General features: G+C 38.5%; 1 protein-coding gene and 1 long non-coding RNA gene across 2 annotated transcripts in view; one reads left to right on the top strand and one right to left on the bottom strand.

Moving 5' to 3' along the window:
• antxr2a (ANTXR cell adhesion molecule 2a) overlaps positions 1 to 25,215 on the top strand; it is a 228,839-nt gene that overhangs the window by 125,077 nt on the left and 78,547 nt on the right. Inside the window, exons 13-16 of the mRNA XM_072592512.1 lie at positions 7,452 to 7,493; positions 9,341 to 9,436; positions 13,101 to 13,268; positions 14,260 to 14,340. Coding sequence (XP_072448613.1) covers positions 7,452 to 7,493; positions 9,341 to 9,436; positions 13,101 to 13,268; positions 14,260 to 14,340 — 387 coding nt within the window. The remainder of the gene's footprint in view (positions 1 to 7,451; positions 7,494 to 9,340; positions 9,437 to 13,100; positions 13,269 to 14,259; positions 14,341 to 25,215) is intronic.
• Positions 157 to 23,403, bottom strand: LOC140493754 (uncharacterized). Its single transcript, XR_011963764.1, has 3 exons — positions 23,310 to 23,403; positions 20,553 to 20,628; positions 157 to 265 (listed from the first exon to the last, which is right to left on the bottom strand). It is a non-coding gene; the product is annotated as an uncharacterized lncRNA (long non-coding RNA).

Raw genomic sequence — 25,215 nt, 5'->3', positions numbered from 1 at the left:
CCCATGTTGAAATTCCACCATGGCAGATAATAAAATAATAATGATACTTTTAAATAATCTGTATGAAGAGTCTAATGATGATCATTGTTGATTATTGGAAAACTGCATCTGGTTCACTAATGTCCTTTAGGGAAGGAAACTGCCATCCTTCCCTGGTCTGGCCTACATATGACTCCAGACCCACAGCAATGTGGTTGACTCTTAACTGCCCTCTGGGTAATCAGGGTAGGCAATGAATGCTGGCCGAGCCAGTGATGTCCTCATCCTGTGAATGAATAAAAACAAAACAGTTGAATCAAAGCTGAAAAAGTTGAGCAAAACATATGGTGTAACTCTTTTGCTAGCTTCATACTTGTACCAGTTGTAGTCAAAACCAATTCTGAACTGCGCACAATTCTACTTCATTGTTGATAGAATGTTATTCTTCTGCAAGTATTTAATAGATTCAATATCTAATACGCTGTAGTTCCCTTTCTCTACTTTGCTTCAGATTCTGTTGTTTTATACTTAATCTCCATAATAGATAGAAGTTAGCTTGGGAACTGCCCTGGAAATTTAAATGCTAGAAAAGAATGGTGATGCACAACTTCATACTTATTCAGATGTAAATGAATTGAGTCAGTTTGCCAATGTGTAACAGAAAGAAATTCTCAGCCAGAGCCCGTTGAATTTTAATCATGGCATTTAATCTTTAAAATGCCGTACTGAAGGAGGGGAAAGAAGCAGTTTCAGCAGTAACTTTCAAAAGAGAGTTGGATCGGCATTTGGAAAAGAGAGAAAGCAATGCAAGGGCAAGCAAAAAAAGCAGTGTAGTGGGATGATTTATTGCATCATTATATCATTGAATAATACCGATGCATTCATAGGGCTCAGAGATCAGTATGTGAGGAAAAAAGGAAGGGAAATCGATATTGAAAGGGTTAATGAAGCGGTGGGAGGATGGCTGCATAATTCAATAGGGTGAATCGCTAACAGCAATCCTGTCAATTCTTTGTAATTCAACAGCATTTTTAAAGGATCACTACAATGTGATGAATGGCCTACTCTATGTCGTAATATGATGGTTGTTCTTAAAAACTTCTATTCTTTGGGGTGGAGTGATGATTAAACAAAGAAGAGCAAATTTGCAAAGTAACTGCAAGAGATGGAAAACTATAGACAAGTGATAATGGGCATGTTTAGTTGTTCTAATATAGCCTGGGATAATAATAATGATAGAGAATAAGAAGATTTTTCCAAGATCCATTCAGGAGAATTTTGTCGACAAGCACATTTATTGACTGATCAGGAAAGTGGTATTGCTGTATCTGGGTCAAAGCATTCAAGTGGATAAAATATCTAAAGGAGTATTTGTGAACATAGTGCTGTAAGATTTAAGATCGCCATAGAAATGGACTAAGGTCAGTCAAGAGTTAAAAAATTAATTTGAAGAGGGCGAATTTTTGGTGGCTGAGAAACAATCAAGGTAAATTTGAATGAAAGATTAAAAGGCAAGACTGTACCTTTTAAGATGTGGTGTAGTCCAGGTTAATTCCCACAAGGGTGGAAGATAGAGCAAACACAGACTGCAATCAATAGACACTGAGAGAAACAGCAAAATGAAAGACGTGTATGACCGTTAATCTTAAATCTGAAGTAGATCCTTTTTTTTTGTTAAGCAAAAGTATTGAGAGCTGTGGGCCAAAGGCAGATAAATGGAGTTAGGCTGCAAATCAGTCATGATCTCGTTGAATCGCAGAACAGGCTTGAGGTGTTGAATAGGCCACTCTTCTTCCTATTAGTAAAACCCACAACATTATGTTTTTATTGACAATATTTTCTACTGTTTTGCCACATTAACTAATTCATTCAACCGCTGAAGGTAAGCAGATGTGAATCTTCTGATCGGTTCTCCTTTAAGAATCTGACTGCCACACTTCATTGGACAAGGAACCTGTCTCCATGTCGATGAAGGATGTGTCTTCATGAATATATTGGACAAGTATAGACTAATTTCGGAAAGCCAGCATGGATTTGTTAAAATTGCATTTAAACTAAGTTGATAATCTTACAAAGAAACTCTGAGATAGGTGATAAGGGAATGTAGTTGATCTGCATGTATGGATATCCAAAGACTCTTGATTCTGTTCAGGAGGTTGGGATTATCAAATAACTCTTGCAGGGAGTCAGCATGGACTCAGCAGGTTGAATAGCCTTCTTTGTACTGTAACCATTCCATGGCAGAATTTTCTGGTCCCATCCAAGTTGGAAACAGACCAAAAGCAGTTTGCTAGTTTTTCAAGCCTGTGCCTGGCACAGGCTACTTTTACCAAGGTCGGTTCAGACTGCAAGGCTGGACTGTGGGATGGACAGCCCATTTGGCTTATTAGGAATAGTAGTAAATTTATTGAAAGGAGTTTGCCTGGGAATTTCTGACATAGGAAGGAGCAGATTGGCCATAGGCAAGCTAGTTGCCAGAGCTCCAGTGAGGCTTATAATCACCCTCTGCAACAACTTGCTGGGGCCTGTCAAGTTGGAAGGCTTCTGGTAGGTTGTCCTTTAAGAATCTGACTGCCACACTTCATTGGACAAGGAGCCTGTCTCCATGTCAATGAAGGATGTGCCTTCATGAAAATCCCAGAGTGACTGATGTACCTTGGGATGGGTTCAGGCTGTGGGAATAATCTTTCCCTGGAGGGAAGATTCAGCCCTGTGATTGTATTTTGCCCAGAGATTTATTTCTTGTGCAAGACTTACCTCCTAGCATACGTGCATTAAAATGAAAAATAAAAGCTTTATGCAGATTTTTAAAAAGATTTATTTTCTGTTTAAGTGAATTCATTGCAATGAATTCATTTTTTTAATCAAAGCTTCTGTACAGCAGAGCTTCCTGTCTGTCAGAGCACAAAACACAACATATCGAGTGAAACTTAGCACATCTTTAGAGGAAAGATGATTATAATCACTATTACATTTAACATGTAGATCCAAAAACAACTTGCTGCAAAGTGGTTTCTGAGATATTCAGAGAATCACAGAGTTGCAGGAAGTGTCATGGCTCTCCAAATAAGCATTATGACTTAGTGCCATTCTCCTGCATTTTCCCTGTAGCTTGCATCTTGTTTCTATTCAAATAATCTCGAATGCCCTTTCAACTGAACCTGCCTCCATCACACTATTCAAGCAGTACACTTCAACCCAAACCACTTGTAACTGGAAAGGATTTTCTTTAGATCACATTAAGTCCTTTTGCAAGTCACTTGAAATTTGTGCCCTCTTGTTCTCAAAACTTTTGAGTGGGAGCAATTTCTCTCTTGTCTATTCTGCCCAGACCAGTCTTGATTTTGAAAACTTCTAACAAATCTCCTTGTCGCCTCTTCTCTGCGAGGATAACAGTCCTAATGTCCTTTAGGAAAAGAAACTCTGTGCTTACCCAGGCCGGCCTAACTGTGACTCCAGACCCACAGCAATATGGTTAACTCTTAAATCCCTCTCTGGGCAATTAGGAACGGGCAATAAATACTGGCCTAGCCAGCGATACTCACATCCCACATCGGAATCTCTGCAACTTATCCTCAAAACTGATCATGTGTTCTAATCTTCCCAATGTGGCGGTGCCCAGAACTCAGTACCGCACGTATTGATTTGTTTTCCTTTTCTTTAAATTTGTTCACGGGATGAGTTATTGCCCAACACTTATCATCCAGAGGCCTGTTATGAGTCAGCCACATTGCTGTGTGTCTGGAATTCCATGTAGTCCGGACCAGGTAAGTATAGCAGTTTCCTTTCCTAAAGGACATACGTGAACCAAATGGGGTTTTCTGGACAGTTGACAATGGATTCATGGTCATCACTAGACTCTTAATTCCAGATTTTAAAAAGTTGAATTCAAATCAGCCATCAGCTCTGACAAGATTCAAACATGGTTCCCCAGGACGTTACCTGGATCTCTGGATTAACAGTCCAGTAATAATACCACTAGGTCATTGCCTCTTCTCTTGTATAGAACAGTATATCTTCTTTGCCTCTATTATTCAGATACATAGATTTTTAAAACGCCAAAAACAGGCACAATAATTAAGAAAGCTAATGGACTGCTGGCCTTTATAGTCAGAGGACTGAAGTGTAAGGGTGCAGAAGTTATACTGCCGTTATGCAAAACTCTAGTTAGACCCCACTTGGAGAACTGAGAATAGATCTGAGCACCACACCTTAGGAAAAATATATTAGTTTTGCAAGGATTACAATGTAAATTTATAAGAATGTTACATGTACTTCAGGAGTTACGTTGTGAGGTTATGTTTTCTCTAGAATTTAGAAGGTTAAGGGGTGATCTGATTTGAAGCCTTCAAGGTATTAACAAGAAAAGACCGGGTAGATAAAGCGAAACTATTTCCAGTGGTTGGGGATTCTCGAATTAGATGGCATTGTCTGGGATTTAGGGCCAGACTGTTCAGGAAAGATGTTAGGAAGCATTTCTACTCATGCAGGATGATAAATGTTTGGAACTCTCTTCACAAATGACAGTGATACTAGACCAGTTGTTAATCTTAAGTCTGAAATAGATTTTTTTTTGTTAAGCAAAAAGTATTGAGAGCTGTGGGCCAAAGGCAGGTAAATGGAGTTCGGCTGCAAATCAGTCATGATCTCATTGAATGGTGGAACAGGCTTGAGGCGCCAAATAACCCTGTCTTCTTCCTATTAGTAAAACCCACAACATCATGTTATATTAACAATTCTCTCTACTGTCCTGACACATTGACTAATTCATTCGACCCCTGAAGTTAAACTGATGTTTGTCATTCTCCAATCTTCTGGCACCTCCCTTGAGTTCAGGGAACACTGAAAGATTATGGCCCTGAAATTTGCACTATTTCCTTCATTGTCCTTGGATACATATTATCCAGTTCTAGTGCCTTGTCAACTTTGAGTGCTAGCAGTCTACCCAGCACTTCTTCCTTTCCAACTTCAAACACTTTTAGTAACAGAGCTTCCTTCACTGTCACCACAGCCTGATATTCAACTTCAGTTTTCTTTTATCCCATCATTTATACCAGTCAGTACTGCATGACAACAGAAAATTAAAATATAAATACTCATCACGCCTGTCAGCCTTTGTGGAGAGACTAAGTTAATATTTTGAGTTAATGCATTGCTTCCTCAGGATTATTCTTAAAGTAAGAGAAGAGCATGAAGAAGTAGAGAGATTAGAGCACAAAATCAGAAAATTGGATAAGTTGATTCAGACACGTAAAGAATGTTGCAGTGGAGAGTTTCAGAGCAGGAGGAGGTAAGAGAATTAGACAAAGAAAACAGGCCATGCGAGGCTTTAAACACAATGATGGAAGATTTTAAATCTCTTTGTTGAGTGAACCAGTTTAAGTCAAGAAAGATAGCAGAATGGGAACGTGGAAGTTCAAGGAAGGGACATGATATAGACAGTAGAGTTTTGGATGAGCTGTGGAGAACGGAAACCTACTTATTGCACTACTGGAATAATCAAGCCTGTAAGTGACAAAGACTCAGCTGAAGGTTTCATCCAGTGATAGTCTGAAAAGAAGCAATGGTGTAGAGGACATGGTTGTCTTTGTGAGACAGAAGATATGGGTTCAGACGTTCAACTTGGGAATGAAGGAGACATTATTTTTCTAAATAAAAACATTTCAAAAATAGTTCTTTGGAGCAGAAGTACGCCATAAAACCTCTTGAACATACTTCACCATTTAATAAGATCACAATGCATGCTTGACCTTAACACTATTCCTATTTTTAATACTCCAGACATGATCTTACCAAAACTCTGTACTATCAACATCTCTTATAATTAAAGTTAATATAATATTTGCTTTCGTAATTGCTTGCTGTAACTGCTGTGATAACATTTTGCTTTGTCTTCAATAAAGAAACACAAATTCACATCAACAACAACATTTAATCATTTCAACTGTTGAAAATATGTTTAGTTTTCCTAATTGTCCTTTTTTAAAACCAATAGCTTCACATTTTCCCACTTTATATGTCATCTACCATTGTCTGTTTTATTACATGTTTTTGAATACTGCATTAAAATGTCATTATTTTATGTAAAGTCCATTTCTTCATCTGAGTTGTTCCAGTTCATGGAACCTGGCTGGAAGCTGCAGAAGTGCAAGTGGAGGACTTTGGGATGGTTGGTGTCATGGCGCAGGTTGCCTGCCATGCTAGGGGTTTGGGGGGTGAGTTCTGACGGGTGTACCAGCCCAGGCCCAGAAGACAGACAGAGGGGGTGAACAGGGCAAGGTTAGGGAAGGAGGTGACCTGGGCCTCAGCTTCATTGCATGGTGCAGCCTGAAAGGAGGAGAAGCTTGCAACTCCATCATGAACAAGAGGTTGGGAACCCCTGATGGAAACCAGCAGGACCGGGGGTTTTGTTAGCCTTCTGTTCAGTTTGTGGAGTGAGCTGAAGACGTTGATTTTGGTTTCATATGAGGAAGTTAATGGAGATGAGAAGAGGGACAAGAGCAAAGAGAAGTTGTGAAGGGAATGTTTTAAGGTTTCATTTGAAAAGAAATGGTTGCTGGAGATCCTTGAGCTTTGATTGTATCTGTAACAGTGGAATCAAGCAAAGGTAGCCGCAAAGGGTGACGTTAGTGGGTGATAGTGGTCAGTAATATTAAGGTCTCCAAATGGTTCAGGCAGGGATGTAGCACCGCATTTAGAGTCCTAATGAAAGCATTGACTATGTATAATGCTCTCAGTAAGAGAGTATCTGCAGTTCCAAACTAGGTGAGTGTGGAAGTGGAAGTGAACGTTGCCGAGGTCCCAGAGGATCAACAATGAGCGTGGACCTGGGAGTGACCGTTGTTCCTCAAAGGGAAAAGAGTATTGGAGATGAAGCATAGTGGTGAACATAGAGGGTACATTGTAGAAAAGGGAACAGCAGAAAACATTTAAAAGTTTATTCATAAGCATTACAAGTTTTATACATTTCCAGGAAAGCTTATTCAGCTGAATTATGTAAGTTGATAGGTTTGAAGATTGTAGGCCTGCAAATTGAGGACACAATAGTCCTTGTGGCTGGTGTGTAGTCTAAGTCCTGATTCTCCATATATATTCCATATCTGTCAAAGATATTCAAAAATTATTACTATTGCATAGGAGTTATCTGTAGTCTGTCTGACACTCCTAAACGAACAGCTGAAGTTCTTGTGAACAGGGTCCTTCTGAAGTAGTAACACTTGTTCAATTAATTTTCACACAAATAGATATATTGAAGTCAACCTGCTAATAGGTTTCTTTGATTTGACATGAGTGACCGGGTACTAACTTGCACAAAGTCTTATTAATTAATAGTCACAGGAAAATATACACCAGTTGGCTCTCATAGATGAAAAGGAAAAGGCACTGCAGTTGGTAACGAATAGCAGAAGTAGAATCCTTCATTTGTGTCATTGCTGATACACAAATAATTTTTGTTTTTTACTTGGTTTCAGGTCATAAAAGATCCTCCGCCTCCTCCCCCCCCTCCAAAGGAGGTATGTGAATGATCCACTATGTGAAAGTGTTGTTGATAAAGAATAATGCAAATACCAAAAAAGTAACATTCATTTCCAGTCTTATGGTCTGAAGGTCTTCTAATAACTCTTATTGGTTAGCCTCATATGTGCAAAGACCAAAGCAGATACGTGTTAGAATATTATAAAGGTAAAACTCAAGAACATAGGGGCCATTTGATTTCCTTCTGTCATTCAGTAAAATTGAGCACGATGTCCATCTCTTCCATAAATGTGCTGCCATTCCCCCCTCTCCCCAGTAAGCCATCTCTTAGCCACTCTGTGCTTTGAAACTAATGCCCAATCTCTAACTTCCCTTTCCGCGGGAAAATACACCTCGAGAGTGTTGGCACACCCAAACTCCGTGCCCATCTTTCCTCTTAAGTATATGTTTGTCACCTTGCAATCAGGTTTCTGACCCTGCCTCAGTACCAAAACTGTTCTTGCTAAAGTCACAAATGTCATGCTATATGTCTGTGACAAAACAACATAAACCTATTGTTCTTCATCTATATGGATCAGTCTGCAGCCTTTCGACACAGTGATGTAGCATCTTTGTCCAGTGCTTGCCATCCAACTGGGTTGGACCACTCCCATCTGGTTCTGTTCTGTCTGGTGACCCTACAGGTTCGATTCTTGACTCTCTTCTATTTCACAGCTACGGGCAGCCCCTCAGCAACATCATCCAAAAATATGGCGTTAATTTTCGTACGTATGCTGAAGACACCCAGCTGTATCTCCCAACCATCTCTCTCTCTCTCTCTCTCTCTCTCTCTCTCTCTCTTTCTCTCTTTCTAGCACTAAATCTCTCTCACTCTCTCTCTCTTCCTCTCCACAGTGGATATTAGATTAATGTCCTTGTTTTCCTATTACTTGCCTTAAATTGTGAAATTACTTGTTCGGTTTTCTAATCTAAATTACTCATTCCTGATTAGAATGAAGTTATAATTGGAGCATCTAAATTGTTCTTGCCTGATTCCTTTAAAACCATTTTGTTATAGGGATTTGTCTGTCTTTAGTTCCATGAATTTTTCATTGCTGTAATTCTGCTTATGTTCATTTTATTCAACCCGTATCCCTAATTCAGTTACAGTTTCATTAAAGTATCTAGCATATCACCGTTACATAAAGTACACCGCCTCACACCCTGTTTTCTTTTGCAAGAACTCCATTCCATTCTCCCTCTTGCTCCATTTCGATCGTATCAGCTCTGATGTTGCCACTTTCCAATACAGTGCCACTGACATGTCTGCCTTTTTCTTCAGCCAAGAGTTCCCCCACTCTGGTTGACAAGACTCTAAGTCAGGTCTGACCCATTTCCTGTGGTTTTGTGCTGAATGTTTGCCTTTCTTCCCAGAACGGGGGAAAAAAAAGGATCCTCCTTATCCTTACTTTCCACTCAGAGTCTCCTCATTCGGAGGGTCATCTTCCATTCTTTCCGCCGCTCCCAGCAGGGTATCACCATCAAATCCATTTTCCCCTCCCCTCCACCATCAGTATTCGCATGGACTGTTCCTTCCCATTATTCCTACACTTCCGTACTTCGAACATAGAATAATACAGCGCAGAACAGGCCCTTCGGCCCTCGGTGTTGCGCCGACCTGTGAACTATTCTCAGCTCATCCCCCTACACTATCCCAAAATCATCCATGTGCTTATCTAAGGATTGTTTAAATCTCCCTAATCTTGCTGTACCTTCTCATGCAATCACAAAGAAAATTGTGTTGATGTTTAGTAAAGCCAAAGATACGTGTTCGTAGATTCATGTACGCTCTTATTTTGCAAGTTAAGAACATTCTCTTGTCTGAATGAATGTTTTTAATATACAGGAACCTATCCCAGACCCTGTGCCAAAGAAGAAGTGGCCAACAGTTGATGCTTCATACTATGGCGGTAGAGGTGTTGGTGGCATCAAAAGAATGGAGGTATATTATGAAATTAATTTCTCATTCCTGTTTGATTGAGTTGAAGAAATTAAACTTAACTCTGAATATAGCTGAATGTTTAACTTGCTATGAGTGAGGCAAAATTCCCAGTGAAGGCCTTGGTGCATATGCAGACACATTAGACTGAAACTTCCACCATTCCGAATCCCTTAAATCCCAAAACCTCAATATTTTACAGCTTAACAAAATGGCTGAGGATAGTAAATAAATGTGAACTAAACAAAACACTAGAGTATCCCCTGTAAATATGTTGATGTGCATTTTAAGAACTTGTAGGATTTGTCTTGAAGTCTATAGTGTTAGTTTTGGGCTCCACTTTTCACAAATGAGTTCTTAATACTAATCCACTCCATCTGAATAAGACATACATGTTCCTTTTTTTGGGATTTCAAGTGATGGATTTGTGAAATTATAAACATTTAAAAAAAACAAAAATATCTAACTGGGTGTGCTCAATTATAATACCTGTAGTAACCCTTTAAAAGTGAAGGGACTATTATTGATCGATTATGATTGGACAACCTCAATCAATATGGCCTATTAGATCGTTTTCAGAAAATAGCATGGATAGGTACAGTATATAAGGGGGTGCAGTGGTAGCATCCCTACCTCTCGGTCGTCTGGCCTGGGTTCAAGTCTCACCTACTTCAGAGGTGTGTAAAGCATCTTTGTGTGTAAAGGTGATTAAAGAAATTCCTTAAATAATCTGTGACATGTTGTATGATAAATCTTGCATCCTTGTAAGGAAAATCATAAATTTAGTCCTGTGGTTCCTAAAGGAATAGAGGGACGGAAGTGGGCCATTCAGCCCCTTTAGTCTGTTCCACCATTCTATAAGGTCATGGCTGATTTGTGACCTAACTCCATATACCTTGGGCCCATATCCCTTGATGTGCTTGCTTACTATAATTTGTCTTGCTCCAATTTAACTTTATCAATTAAATTAGCACTTACTGCCATTTGAGAAAGAAAGTTGCAAATTTAGAGGTGGAAATCAACAGCTTAATCTTTAGGGAGCAATAAAATAGTCATGAAATGTACTGTAAACTGTCATCAAAAACTTCTAATAATAAATATGGTTTGGCTCTAATGGTGTTAATTTGATAATTGTTTTTATGTATTCTCTTGTGTTTTGATTTTTAAAAAAATCTTTTTTCGATTTCTGTATATAATATTTTTCTTATAACCAGGTGTCAAACATCGAAACACAGAAAAATAGGGGCAGGAGCAGGCCCTTCAAGCCTGTTCCTAATTCATTCTGATCATGGCTGATCATCCAACGTAATATTTTCTTCTTCTGGCCGTAAGAACTATATCTGACTCCTTGTGAAAACATTTGATATTTTGGTCTAAACTGCTTCTGTAGCAGAGAAATCTGTAGGCTTTACCACTCTCTGGATGAAGCAAGTTCTCATTTCAATGCTAAATGGCTTGCTGCGTCCTTGGGCTTTTGCCCCTAGTTCTGGGAATTTCCAGCTCTTGAGATCTTTGAGTACGTCTTGACTAGTCTTGATACCAAGTTGAACCATCAGTGACATGGTTAAGATTTTGAAGAGAAAAACCTCATCATTAATTATTTTGGCCAATCTAATATTTGGACATCATATTTCATCATAATTTCCTTTCTGTGATCTAGAGGAACAGGAGCAAGGAAATTGGTGTCTTTACTTGATATTATGCAATGAAACAGGTTAATTAATGATCGAATAATAAAGAAGTACCTCGGTAATAGTGATCATGACATTTAGTCGAGGGTGAGAATTGTGGCTACAAGATTAATGTCTTCACAACCGAAGTGTCTGAAGTGTTTGGGAAAGTAGATTAAAAAGGGACAGGAGACGATCAGTGGCAGGCGATTAAAGAAATATTTCATACCTGTCTGTAAAGATATATTCCATTAAGATGGAAAGACTCAATGAGAAGGTTGCACCATCCATAACTAACTAAGGAAATAAAAGACCATAACAAATCAAAGAAGCAAACCAACAGTACTGCGAAGATAGTTGGCTGACCAGAAAATTGGGCAGGTTTTTGAAAATGACAAAAAGTAATGATGGAGAAATTACAGTATTAGAGAAACTTATTTAGAAATAAATAATGCAAGTTACGGTAGTGAAATACAACAGTATTTTTTCAAAAAAATGGAACTAAATTGAGCATTGGGTGTTTTAAAGGATACGACTGAGGAATTGAAAATTAAAAACAAGGAATTGGACTACATGTTGATAAAGTCCTGTCTTTACAATGAAAAACACAAAAAAATGAAGTTAGAGGAAATTAAAACGATCACAAGGGATAAGGTACAGGAAATTTTATGAGAACTAAAGGCTAATAAGCCCTGGACCTGATAGCCTGCATCCTAAAGTATTAAAATAAGTGGTCAAAGAAATAGTAGACGTGTCAGTTGTGAAGTTCAAAAATTCCCTAGATTCTGGAAAGGCCCTAATGGATTGGAAAATTGAAAATGAGACACCTTCTTTCAATATATGTAGACAGAAAGCAGAAAAGTATAGTTAGGTAGCCTAACACTTGTCATTCGGGAAAATTAGAATTCATTATTAAGGAGATAATAACAGCACTTTCAGAAAATTGTAATACAATCCAGCAGATCATGAAAGGAAAATCACATTTGACGCATTTATTAGAATTCTATAAGGAAGTGACAATCAAATTGGATAAAGAGAAATCTATGAAAGACATTTGATAAGGAGCCACATCAAAGGTTACTGTACAAAATAAGAGTGAGCTCATGCCTTGGGTGTTAACATATTAGCATGAATGGAGAATTTGGGTGGCACGGTGGCACAGTGGTTAGCACTGCTGTCTCACAGCGCCAGAGACCCGGCTTCAATTCCCGCCTCAGGCGATTGACTGTGTGGAGTTTGCACATTCTCCCCGTGTCTGCGTGGGTTTCCTCCGGGTGCTCCAGTTTCCTCCCACAGTCCAAAAACGTGCAGGTTAGGTGAATTGGCCATGCTAAATTGCCTGTAGTGTTAGGTGTAGGGGGATGGGTCTGGGTGGGTGCGCTTCGGCGAGTCGATGTGGACTTGTTGGGCCGAAGGGCCTGTTTCCACACTGTAAGTAATCTACTCTAACAAGTGGTAGATAGTCAGGATAAATAGATCACTCTTGTATTGACAGGCGGAAATCAGAGTGCCACAGAGGTCAGTATTGTGACCTAAACTATTTATGGTCTACATTTATAACTTAGATAAAATGGGAGGCGGAGATTTGCTGATGATAGGTCAAAATTAAGGTGTTAAGAGGATATAAAGAATGTATAAATGGATATAAATAGTTCATGTGGATGAATAAAATGTTGTCACTTGGAGTACAAGGTGAGACATTGTGAACTTGAAAAAAGAAGAAGAAAGGAAAAGCAACATATTATTGTAATGGAGACAGTCTATAGAACTCTCTGAACAGTGGATCTCGGTATATTTTCCTTTCTTAGTATTTCTAGTCTGTTAGATACATTCCTATAAATGTGTCTAGCATCTGCAGTCTTCACTTTCTCCCAGTTATTTTAAGTCCATGGGTTGTGGATATAATGCATTAACATTTTGAACAGGAACTGTCATTAAATCATGACTAATATATCAGTGTACTTTTCCTCAAACAGCATTGTTTTTTTTTCTGTAAGGTCCGGTGGGGGGATAAAGGATCCACTGATGAAGGGGCAAGGCTAGAAAAGGCCAAAAATGCTGTTGTAAAAGTTCCAGAAGTAGAAGAGGAACCTCTTGCTCCAAAGCCACCTAAACCTCCAGCTTCTAATCGCCCTCCTAGACCACAGTGGTATGATCCTATTAAGGTAATTTATCACCATCTACTGAGATTTATTCCATTCAATAAGAATGCATTGTGTTTCAGCAGGGCTGCCATGATGCATATGAAACTACTTAAAGATTTAACATTATGGTGCTAGAGGTGTATTGACATCAATTTTTATTATGTATTAAGAAATGTTGATGATTTTCTTTACTGTTAATATTGCCCAGAGAAAGACTTTGTGAAAAGAAAGACAAGACATAAAAAATGAGTGAGAATGACAAAAAAAAATGAGAACCAGTTTACTTGATATGATTCATGACCTGTATCAGGAGGACAAAGAGGAGTATTAGAACAAATTGGAAGCCTGTGGTGTTTTAGAGTTAGATTTTACTCACTCTGCTGGAGAGATTGAATGCTGGGGTGGATGTGGGAGCAGGCACAGATAACTGCTGTCCCACCACATTTATCCCAGTGGTAAGGATGGCATTGGTATTCTAACTTGCCAGTAGGCCAATTTAGCTGCTTAAGTGGATAATTAGTTCCAACTCAAGGGCCTCGTCCACCCAGCATGTGGTGGCCGGAGTGACCCTCTCCAGACAGGTTTGTTTGCAAGCTGGTGTGAGGGGTGGGAAAGGCTGAGGGAGTTGCTCCTTTACAGACACTTTAAGGCTTCTCGTAGAGCTCATCCTCCAGGGTTTCCTTGCTTTCCCTTGGCTTCTCAATCCCTATTCCAACTCCAAGCCCAATCCAAAGCCTCACACCACTGTCTGGAAGGGTGACAGAGCTACCTGCATTCTGATTTGGTGTCGGAGAGGGACTTGCACTGACCGAAGGTGGCAAGTCCAACATACCCCGCCCAGGAAAGCGTGGCCAGTTGTTCATCAAATCACTGTGGGGCAGCTGGGCTTCTCTATAACCTTCCCTTCCCAACTTCTTAGCTGGGGGATCGTTAACTCCTAACTTGTGTTTCACAGCGGCAAACCTTATATACTTTTCAGTGTTCTCTTAAATGGTTTTTGTTTAAATTGCAGGGCAGGCTTGATGCACTGTGGGCACTGTTGAGGAGACAGTATGATCGAGTGTCCCTGATGCGACCCCAGTCTGGTGATGAGGTATTGTTTAAACCATTTCTGAGGTTGATGTCTGAATAAATTTCATTTAGAAAGAATGTGCAAATGTTATTTTAGTGAGTAGGCAATTCTGTGGTTAATGAACTGTGGCCAAGGGATTTAAATGTGGGCAACTGTGATTTCATCCATTTGCACCAAAGCAGAAAGAACATGATGCAAAAGGAGAAACAGTGAAGATTCAAAGAGACTTAAGGTTCCAGGTACATGTCATTAATATGTCATTAACAGGTACATAAAATAAAAGGCTATTGGAATGCCAACCTTTATCTGTAGTGTAAACAGTCCTGGCCATCAAACCTTTGCAACTGATGAAGGGTCTCTAAACTCAAAATGTTGATTCTGCTTTATCTCCAAAGATGCTGCCAGACTGGCTGAGTATCTCCAGCAATATCTGTTTTTACTTTAGAAACCAAACACTGGCTTTCGAGGAATTGCAGTATAGGTTCACAAGAATGTTACTGGGGCTCTAAGGCTTAAATTATGAATTGGAATTCAAAAATTTTAGATGATGAGTTGAAGGTTTCAACATATAATGGAGAACTGATAGGGTTGTTTGTGAGAAACTACTACTGGCTGACCATGAGCTTAGGATCAGGGGAGTTATCCACAGCTTTGAGTCAAACCTCTCAGGAGTGAAATAAAGAAGAACATTTTTTCACCTGGATAGTAGAAGTTTGGAACTGCAGTTGATATGAGAGCAGTATTGCAAATGTTAAAATTAAGATTGATTGGTTTTTATACATTAAAGAGACAAAATATGGATCTCATTGAATAATGGAACAGGTTCAAGGATCTAAATGGCCTATTCCTATTTTGGTGTTCCTAACAGCTCCATTGTGTTGCAGATGCCTTGAAATATCTTTGCGGTTATGTGTTGGAAAAGTGGGAGATAAGAAATGTTTAGAATATACTTATAATTATACATTAACTGCAGAACAGTGATTCATTGTAGATTTCTTGTGCTCATTCAAATCACTTTGCTTGTAAGTAGGTTGTTTGAAATCACATGTTAAAGATAAATGTTTTAATTGATTTGGAGGAGCTGGTGTTGGACTGGGGTGGAGAAAGTTAAAAAAATCACATGGAGTCCAGAACGAGAGGGCATGGGTTTTTTTCTGTGCTGTACATCTCTATGATTCGTGATCAGGTTGTAGTCCAACAGGTTTATTTGGAGGTACTGGAGGTGTTGTGTGATTTGTAACTTTGTTTTAATTGAAACTGCATGAATAGAAGACATAAACAAGTCAAATGAACAACTTGTGAGGAGATGTTTTCCTGAAAATCCTGTTAGTCGAAGCCATTTCAAGCTATTCAGGGCTCTCTAGAAAGATGGACTGATTCTATTGCAGTTCATGGAGCTCCAATTAAAATGTGTGGAAGTCAGGATGAATCTTATGGGGTTTAATGTAAAGGCAAACTGTGTTATGGTTATCACCTGCTGGTATTTCAGCTACCTCCTGTCGACACAGTATTAGGCAGTTTGGGATACACCGGTCACCCATGTAATTCATTGGCAACTTAGTATAAAATATAGGTCAATAGGGATGCAATAGTTTATTTCAAAATATACAGATTGAGCAAGAAACATTCTAAGGGGTGGACCCAGTATACTTGGATAACCAGAATTGTTAAAGATAGTATCAAGTTAAACAAAAAATAATTATAGCTGTACAAGGATGGTTGACAGGACAGAAACATGGACAGAATAGAACAGATAACAAAGAAAGACCAGAAATTTATAAGCACAGAAAAATTAGAGTTAATCGAGAAAGCTGGGCAGAAATCTGAAAGCAGATAAGTAAGAGTTTCTATAAATAATTAAGGGAAAATGTTAACAAAGTGAGCGTTAATCTGATGGAAAGTGAAAGTGGAGAATTAAAAATGAAAAAGAACAACTGTCAGAAGATTTGAACAGGTATTTTGCATCAGTTTTCATTGTCAAGGATACAATTAACATTTTAGAAACAGTAATAAATCAAGAAATGGAAAGGCGGGGGGAAATCAGGAAAACTACAACCACCGAAGGAGTGGTAGAGAGTAAATTGTTGGAGATGCAGGCTGACAAATGCCCAGGTCCTGGTGACCCTCATTATTCGGTCTTAGAAGAAGTGGTTCGTGAGATAGTTGATGCTTCCTTTTTAATTTCCAAAACACTTTTGATTCAAGGAAGATCCTGTTGGACATTCAGCAAATTCACTTATCCAAAAAGAGAGGGAGACATACATTAGAAAACTGCAGACCAGTTAGCTTATCCTCAGGCATAGGGAACGTTTTAGAATCTCTTATCAAAGAAGTTATAGCTGGGCATTTAGACAAATTTAAGGTAATCAGGCAGAATGAAAAGAAAATCATGTTTGACCAATCTATTGGAGTCCTTTGAGGACGTAGCATATGTCATGTGGATGCACTCTACTTGGATTTCCAGACAGCATTTGATAAGATACCACATGAAAGTCTATTGTGGAAAATAGAAGTTATGTTGTTGAGGGTAGCATATTGGCATGCATCAAAGACTGGCTGACCAACAGGAAGCCGAAAGTAGGCATACATGGGTCTTTCTCGGGATGGTGAGTTGTAATGAGTGTTGTGGCACAAAGCTCAGTTTACAATTTATAGTAATGATTAGAGAAAGGGACACAGGTGTGGTTGCTAGATTTGCTGATGGTACAGAGATAGATCAGAATATAGGTTTTGAAGAGGATATGAGGAGGTTTTCGAATTATATAGGTGGGCAAAAATCTGGCAAGTGGAGTAGAATGTGAGGTGTGGAACTGGCCATTTTGGCTGCAAGAATAAAAACAAGCATATTATCCAACTGGTGAGAGATTACAGAGCTTTGTGATGCAGATGGACCTGGGCATCCTCCTACCTGAATCATAAAAAGATTTGTAAGTATTATAGTACGTATTTAGGAAAGCTGAAAGAATGTTATCATTTATTGTGAAGGGAATTAAATACAAAAGCATGGAGTCATAGTTAATTTATATGGGACACTGGTACGACTGTATTTGGAATACCGTGGACAATATTCGTAACCTTATTTAAGGAAGGATTAAAATGCAATGGAGGTACTTCACAGAAGGTTTAGTATATTAATACTTGGATTGGGAGGTTTGGATTATGAGGAAAGATTGAACAGGCTAGAGTGCTGGAGTTTAGAAGAATAAAAAATGACTTAATTGAAGCATACCTTTGTGGTAAGGATGGAGAAGATGACTAGATAATTAGAATTCTGTTCACAAGAGATTGTGAATCTTTGGAACTCTGCCTCATTGTAAGTAGAGTTTTGAATATTTAAGGCAGAGGTAGTGAGATTCATAATAAGCAAGGAGTTGAAATATTTTCGGGGCAAGGCAACTGTAACAATACTATGGTTTTAAGTGGTATATTTTGTCTTGTTTATGTATTGAAGCAAAATTGAGACACCGGTATTGAACAATTTGCAGTAAACAGCTTATGAGGCCTTGCAGTTTTGTTCTTAAAGATGGAATAACAGAAGCAGTCTGAACGGGTGGCATCAAAGTTTCACAGAATCAGGGTTTTTAGTTTTAGCTTTCAGCATTTGCTGGGGTCTTGAAGCTGGATATGGAAGCTCTTATTCATCTCTCTGTTACAGCTAAAAACTGGGGTTCTCTTGCTGCTGCTAGAATTGCATGTGAGACAATCTATTTTACTGAATTTGCCTTTGCCAAGGATGTGTTTATTGGATGTTACTAAATTGGAACAGTTAATTAGTAGTAGTTAATGTATATACACTTTTGTTAAGCATTTCAATAGAGTTACTGTTAAGCCAATTCTTTTTATTTTGTCTGCATTTTAACTGTCATGTAAAATTAAGGTGTGTTCTGTTTAAAGTTGAGTCGTTTGACCAATTAGATTGCATCTGGTACGCAATACCTTACACTTACCTTTAAAATAAGGAAAAGTTAGTGTCTACGCTATCTTCTTAATATATTTTAGGGGGTTTAGTCTAGTCCATAACAACGAGAATATGGAATAATCAGATCAACCTTGATCTTACTGAATTTTTCAGAGTCAGCTAGTTTCAGAACCGCCCTCACTGTCAATGAATTGTTTTTTATAATGTTTAACATTTTGCTGAAAGGAAAATCAACATTGGTGCTGATTTTCTGATGGTTTGATCGTTGTTATTCAGGTATAGGTGGAAGTTACACATTAGGAGTTTGTGGAATCCCCATTGGAACAGGCTCCGAAGGAATTGACGGGGAAATGGAAAATTCTGCTGGGCAATTTCTTTCCCTCAAAATCTCCAATTTCTTCCTAGATAAAGAGATAGTTTTGTAGTATAAATATTTAAATAAGCATCTAACCTAACAGAGTATCCCTAGATATTTCTCAGGAACATTCTAGGACAGAACATTGTGGCACTAAGCCACATCTGGCAAGATGTCCAAACGCTTGAAGTCGGCTTTAAGGAACACTTTCAAGTAGGAAAGTGAACTAGAGAGTTGGATAGGTGCTCCTCGGATGCTGCCTGAATTGCTGTGCTCTTCCAGCACCACTAATCCAGAGTATGGAGTATGGAGTATGGAGAGAATTCCAGAAGGGGCTGTCAACTGAAGGCACAGCCATTGGTGCAGGAAAACAAATCACAAATGCCTATGAGGCCAAAATTGGAGGGTGAAGATATTTTGAAAGATTGTGGGACTGGAGAAGATTACAGAGATTGAGTGGGATGAGGCAATGAAGGGTTTTGAAAACAATGTTAAAATCATGACATTGTTTGACTGTGGGTCGGAGAGCGCAGGATTGATAGAGGAACTGTATTTGGTGCAACTTAAAACAAAGGCAGCAGACTTTTGGATGACTTCTGTGTATAAAGCATGGAGTTCATAGGCAAGCCAGCATTACGTTGCAATAGTTAAATCTCAAGCTAATAGGAGCACGAATGATGGTCTCAGTAACAGATGAGCTGGCACAGGGTCAACTTCATTGATGTTATGCAAATAGAAGCAACCAGTCCTGACAATGGCTGAAAACAAAATCAGAAACTTGTAAAATAATGTAAAACTGTAAAATGTGACACCAAAGTTGCAACAGACTGGAATAATACAACAAACTACAGGTGTTGGAAATCTGGAACAAAAACCAAAATCTCTGGTGAAACTCAGTAGGTCTGGCAGCTTCTGTGGAGAGAAAGCAGAGTTATCATTTCGAGTTCTGTTCTGAGAAAGGGTCTTTGCTTTTTTGCCACAGATGCTGCCAGATCTTTTGAGCTTCTTCAGTGGTTTCTGTTTTTTGTTGCAAAAGATTGTTGTTCCAGATAGAGAGGTGAAGTTGGAGTGGACACTATAAGCAATAGTTTCAGTCTTCCTAATCTTTAATTGGAAGGAATTTCCAGTACTGGATATAGCATAGATGGTCTGATAATTTATAAAACTCGGAAAGGTCAACAAATTCTGGTTATTCCTTCTTTAAGCATTAGTAGTAAGGAGCTGACATTGTTGAATTTTAGGGAAAGACTTGTCAATAGCACAGAAGGGAGAAATATTACTCTACCACTTCATTTATTTTAAATTTCTCGTACTGTATTAAAGAAAAAGACTAAATTGACTGGAGCATATATTGAATACAAAAAAAGAAGTCTTCAGAGTTTGCATCTTCCTAACTTAAAATAATCTTTTCTATTTTGTTTTAAAAATAGTACATGGGGTGATTTTTTTTCAAAATGATATTTTTATCTGTAGGAAAGCTTAACTGTTAAAAATACTTACTGTTCCAGAGACTTTTTGCCTTAAACATTCAAGCTATGTGAATTGGGTCATTTCCTGTGACGGTTAATTTTGGCATTTGGGCTAAGTTTAAAAAGTTCTGCTTGTGATCCCTGTGACTGTGATGCTTTGCAGCAAGCTTGACATTGTTTCTGTTTAGTGATACAAGTTTTGTTAGTATCATGGTGACGTGAGTGAGTGTTGTTAAAACCACTGTGCAAATGCTAATGTTTTCAAGTTTAATCATATTCTTAAATTATTTTAGAAATGAAAATATAACTTATCAACCTGATGATTTTCATGGACCATCAAGTTACATCTGTCTAAAGAATAATTCTTCACTACAGTTATTACAAAATAAACTCTATTCCTATTGGTCCCATTCATAACAATAATACTTATTGATGGCTAGTATTAAATTTTCTCCCTTCTTTTCAAAATGATAATTGGGTTGTGCCTTACATTGCTCCATATTGTCTGTGGAAAATCTGCTTGCCAGATTGTAGTGTTTTCTGTTGGAGTCACTTATGTCACACCCCTGTTGGAAGTAAAAATAAAGTGTCATAAGAGTGCTGGCAAACATAAATGTTAATGGAAAAATGCAATTTCACTTTTGACTAGTAAGCCTGAAGAACTATAACATACCTTTTCATATCATATTGGGGACAGGTTAAGCTTGCTATTGATTGGTTGGATAACGTAGAATCCTATTGAAAATGAATGTAAGAAATTGCACTTTCTTTTTTACCCCTTGTGCATGTTAGGTAAAGCATCTCTCCAAGTGCTGTTGTTGATTCTAAATGACATAAGAGAATGGGCAATAAAGATGATAGTGACATAGGACCTGAAGGGATATTTTATTGCGTGACCAGTATTCCTTTTAATAAAAGATCTCTTTATTAGCATATTTCCATCCCCCCCAGTAATTTATGAGATTGGGTAGTAAATATTATTAAAATTTCCCAGTTTTAACCATTTCAGTTCTGAGGTTTTTAAGGAGCTAGCAAAGAATTAAGAGGCTCTATCAAGACAAGATAATGAGTGAGTCTTATTGATATTTTCTCCACATTTTCTCAAATGACTACAGTAATATAATGTTTAGTTTTTTTTTGTGCATTTATGTCACAATGTTAGTAGAATCAAGAAGTTTTTGAAAATTGATAGTGTAAAGGGCAAGAGATTCCTTTCTACTTTGGAGGAATAAATTATAATCACAAATTATCAAAAGGTCATCTTTATCTGAAAACAAAATAGTTCAGGTATGACATTCTAAGTTGCTATGCCATGAGAAAAGTCCTGGTATTTAAAGTTTCCTTCTGATTGACCTAAGAATAATAGCCACTGCACTTCTCTTATTCCTAAGTGACACTGGATTCTGTTTCAAAATGGAAAGGCAACAAGATCTTTGAACTCAGCAGCCAGTTAACGCACACCTCTTGAGAATTATTTAAACATTTGAGTTTAGTTGTTCCAATAGAATTTTCACAATTCTAATTGCTTGATTCAACAGAGTAGCAAGTATGTTTATTTTAAGAGCTGTAAGGTACAGTGTGTTTGTTTGTTATTTCCGAGGATCAATGCATGTTGCATGCATTTTGAAAGATATATTCTACTTCTTAAATCTGAATGTGGGATTGGTGTCTTTAGATATGAAAATAAGTAATACTAGGAAAACTGTTTTGTTTCAGTTGTGATCTGAATCCTCGTAAGCAAAAAAAGACTCCTGTCACATGGAGCAGCTGGTTTCAAAAATGCTCTTGTTGTACTCAGAGGGCCAGTGTTTCTGATTTTAAGAAGTATTCACGATAGGATTCACTCTTTGATGTTGTAATTGAAGGTTAGGCATGATGTATCAAAGCAAGGAAAGCTTTTCAGTGCCAACAACTAATGCATGGTGGAACCACTTTGGGCGCACACAGAGTGAATGCAGAAGCTTTGATTCTAGAAGTAAATCCTCGGAGAGGGTAACAAGTCATGAATTTTTCAGCAAATGGTCTGTAAGGTTACAAGTGCCAGTACAGGTGTAAGTACGCAGGTTGTTGCGAGACATCTGTTAGGACGGGAGGCAGTGGTACTCAGCAGCCTGCAGCAAGGATGCTAGAGTGTCAGCAGATGCAGTTGACTGTGGCAGAACAGTTTTGGTTTCACATAAGCTGCCTGAGGGGCTTAAACACCAAAGGTAGAGCAGGGTAGGACACAGCTGTGCTCCTGAACTGGCCCCAGGCACAAATAAAGAGATCTAATACATTTTGACTCTGTTGTGAGGGGAGCTATGGGAAGTCGGGCCACTTCAGAGCTAACTTAGCGCAGCAACATCTGCCACAAAGTTTCAAGGGGAGCGGCTGGGGAGAGCAGGTAGCTAAGGTAGTCCCTGAGTAAATAGTCTTTGTTTAGTCATGCATTCTTCTAAAGACTTGTGTCTTGTTGATGTACACAGCAGGATTCTGTTTTGTTGTTGAGCTAATGTTTTCTGATTATAGGAGCAATATAGTCTGTAAATGATATTTTACACATTTTCTTTGAGAAAGAAAATGTGTAAAATATCATTTACAGACTATTTTGCTCCTTTGAGAAAGAAAATGGAGCAACTTCAGGAGATACCACTTTAAATGAAGTCTTGTTTACACTTTTGTTCCAGCTATTATTTAAGATTTTCTATTCTTACCCTGACTTAAACATGCTTCACACGTTTTTTAAGGAAAAACTTTGACAACAGTTTGCTGAACTATATTTGCTTGGTCCCACTGCTCCTCTGGGACAGTGATACACGATCACTGTTGCAATTTCTCATGTTTTGATTTAAAAGTATTTACATAAAGGTTCTTTTACGCACCAACAGCTATTCTACAATGGCAGGGAATTATGTTGTCATTTTGCTGAATGTGCAATTTCAGTAATAATTATACAATATCGAGAAAATAATGAAGAAAATGTACAAGAATCTTTCTTCTTGTGATACAAGCAAAATTTTCAAGGGAGGAATCTTGTCGTTGTCTGATAAGAGTAGCTTTTAATTGGGTTTTTCATAGCTACAGCCAAACCTGACAGAAATTGATAACCGATTCTGTCCTTCACTTGCACCCTGATCATAGCTCCTGAAAATTTACAGAACCTTGTGGCTCTGATCCTACTATCACACATCCCAGTAAAAACAATGCTACACACATCTAGCTTAAAAGTAAATGACTAAATGAATAAAGAAATGGTTGAATCTTTCACCTTTGTTCAAAGATTCCTGTTGAAGTGTGTATGGTGTTGTACTTGATGACCTGCAAATCAATGTCGTATCTAACTTTTGTCTGTTTGATGGAAAGAGCTTCCAGAAATGTGCCAAAAAAGGGCTGGAATTCGCTGAGAGTGAAAAGGTTAAAAAAAAACTGTGAAGCAATGGAGAAGGAATCTGAAGAACTCTGTTATGGAACAGCTTGAGCTTTCTATTTAGTTACATATTGTACAAAAGTTCTGGGAAACCCTACGCCCATCTTGCAGTACACTGTACAGGCTAAATGTGAAACGGCCACATGCAGAAAACCCTTTATTTTAAAGGGTGTTGCTGATGGCCTTGATTCAACATGGGTAGTTCTGGCCAATTGGCTGCAGAGACTAGTTTGCTGAATGTTTTATTGTGTGCAATAAACTTGATTGAAAATTAAAGGAGGTATTCTAACCAGGCATCCGATACAATAAAATGTGCTCTCATTGTGCTCAGAGTTTATTACAGTAATAGTTTAATAAAGGCAAGATATTCTGATACAGAACACCTGAGAAAATGGGGCAGGAACTGACCAACAGATGGCACTGGAACTTAGAAATGGGCCTGAAAATTTGGGTTGACCTGCTGCAATATCCGGCTCATTCTTTTGAATAAAGCACAGCCCTTACCACTTGGCCTTCAGAGGGCACTTCCAAAGGAAGATACAAAAGAGGGAAGGGGAGTCTTCCACTTTCCTTCAAAGTTACCGTAGGTGCTAGACAAGAGATGAGGAGATTTAATTTTTGAGTTGGATGTAGGTAGACTCTTGCTAGTCAGGGTAATCAGAGGTTGTTTTGGCTGGATGGGAATGTGGAATTCACAACATAAACAGGTTCCGCCGTGATCTTACTGAATGGCACAGGCTTGAAGGGTCTAATAAGGTTGTACAGGGCATTGGTGAGGCCTCTTCAGGAATACTGTGTCCAATTCTGGTCAACTATGGAGAGAATTCAGAAGAGATTTATTCTGATGTTGCCAGGAATGGAAGGATTCAGTTATAATGGAAGGCTGGAAAAGCTGGGACCTTTTTCACAGGCGCATAGGGATTTGAGAAGTAACCATACAGAAGTTTATAAAATCATGAGGGGTGTAAATAGGGTTAATGATAGCTGTCTTTCACTAGAATGGGGGATTTCAAGACTACGGGGCACATTTTTAAGATGAGAAGAGAGAGATTTAAAAAAAAGACATGAGAGGCATTGTTTTTACACACAGGGTGGTTCCTGTGTGGGGTGAACTCCCTGAGGAAGTGGTGGATTGTGATCAATTGCAACTTTTAAAATACATTTCGATAAGTACATGAATAGAAAAGGTTTGGAGTGGTATGGGCCAGGAGCAGGCAGGTGGGATTTATTTAGATTGGGATTATTCTTTGGCATGAACTGGTTGGACCGAAGGGTTCATTTCTGTGTTATATGATTGTGTGACCTCCTTCTTCTCCTAAATGATATGTGCATAGGGAGCATCCAGATCCTTGGGGTTCTGAGAGGCCTATCTGGGACTGAATCCCCCCTGTGATCGCGACTTTACACCATTATTGCACCTCAATTTCCTTTCAATTCATCTCTTGGCCAAACTCCTAAAATGAAGCTACTGCCAAAAATCTGTATGACTCTATGACAGCACTTCCAGTAACACATTGTGAATTGAACTATTCACACTTGTGCATTCTCTTACTGTCTGTCTTGCATGTGTTTTTGCTTCCACTCAAAGTGACCTCAGTGCGTGTGGCATCATTATTTCCGATTGCTGGCTTACACATGGCAGACTGCAGATGTTCTTGTAGATTGATGATACGGGGGTGAGGAATGTCATTTGCAAATGCATTCACTGCCCTTGACTACTCTTGTGAAGTCATTGATGTTATGCTGG

Source organism: Chiloscyllium punctatum, chromosome 1 (genome assembly GCF_047496795.1).
Source record: "Chiloscyllium punctatum isolate Juve2018m chromosome 1, sChiPun1.3, whole genome shotgun sequence".
In the NCBI taxonomy this organism is placed as follows: Eukaryota; Metazoa; Chordata; class Chondrichthyes; order Orectolobiformes; family Hemiscylliidae; genus Chiloscyllium; species Chiloscyllium punctatum.
The sequence above is the reverse complement of the archived record's forward strand: the minus strand, read 5'-3'. Positions and strand labels throughout refer to the sequence as shown.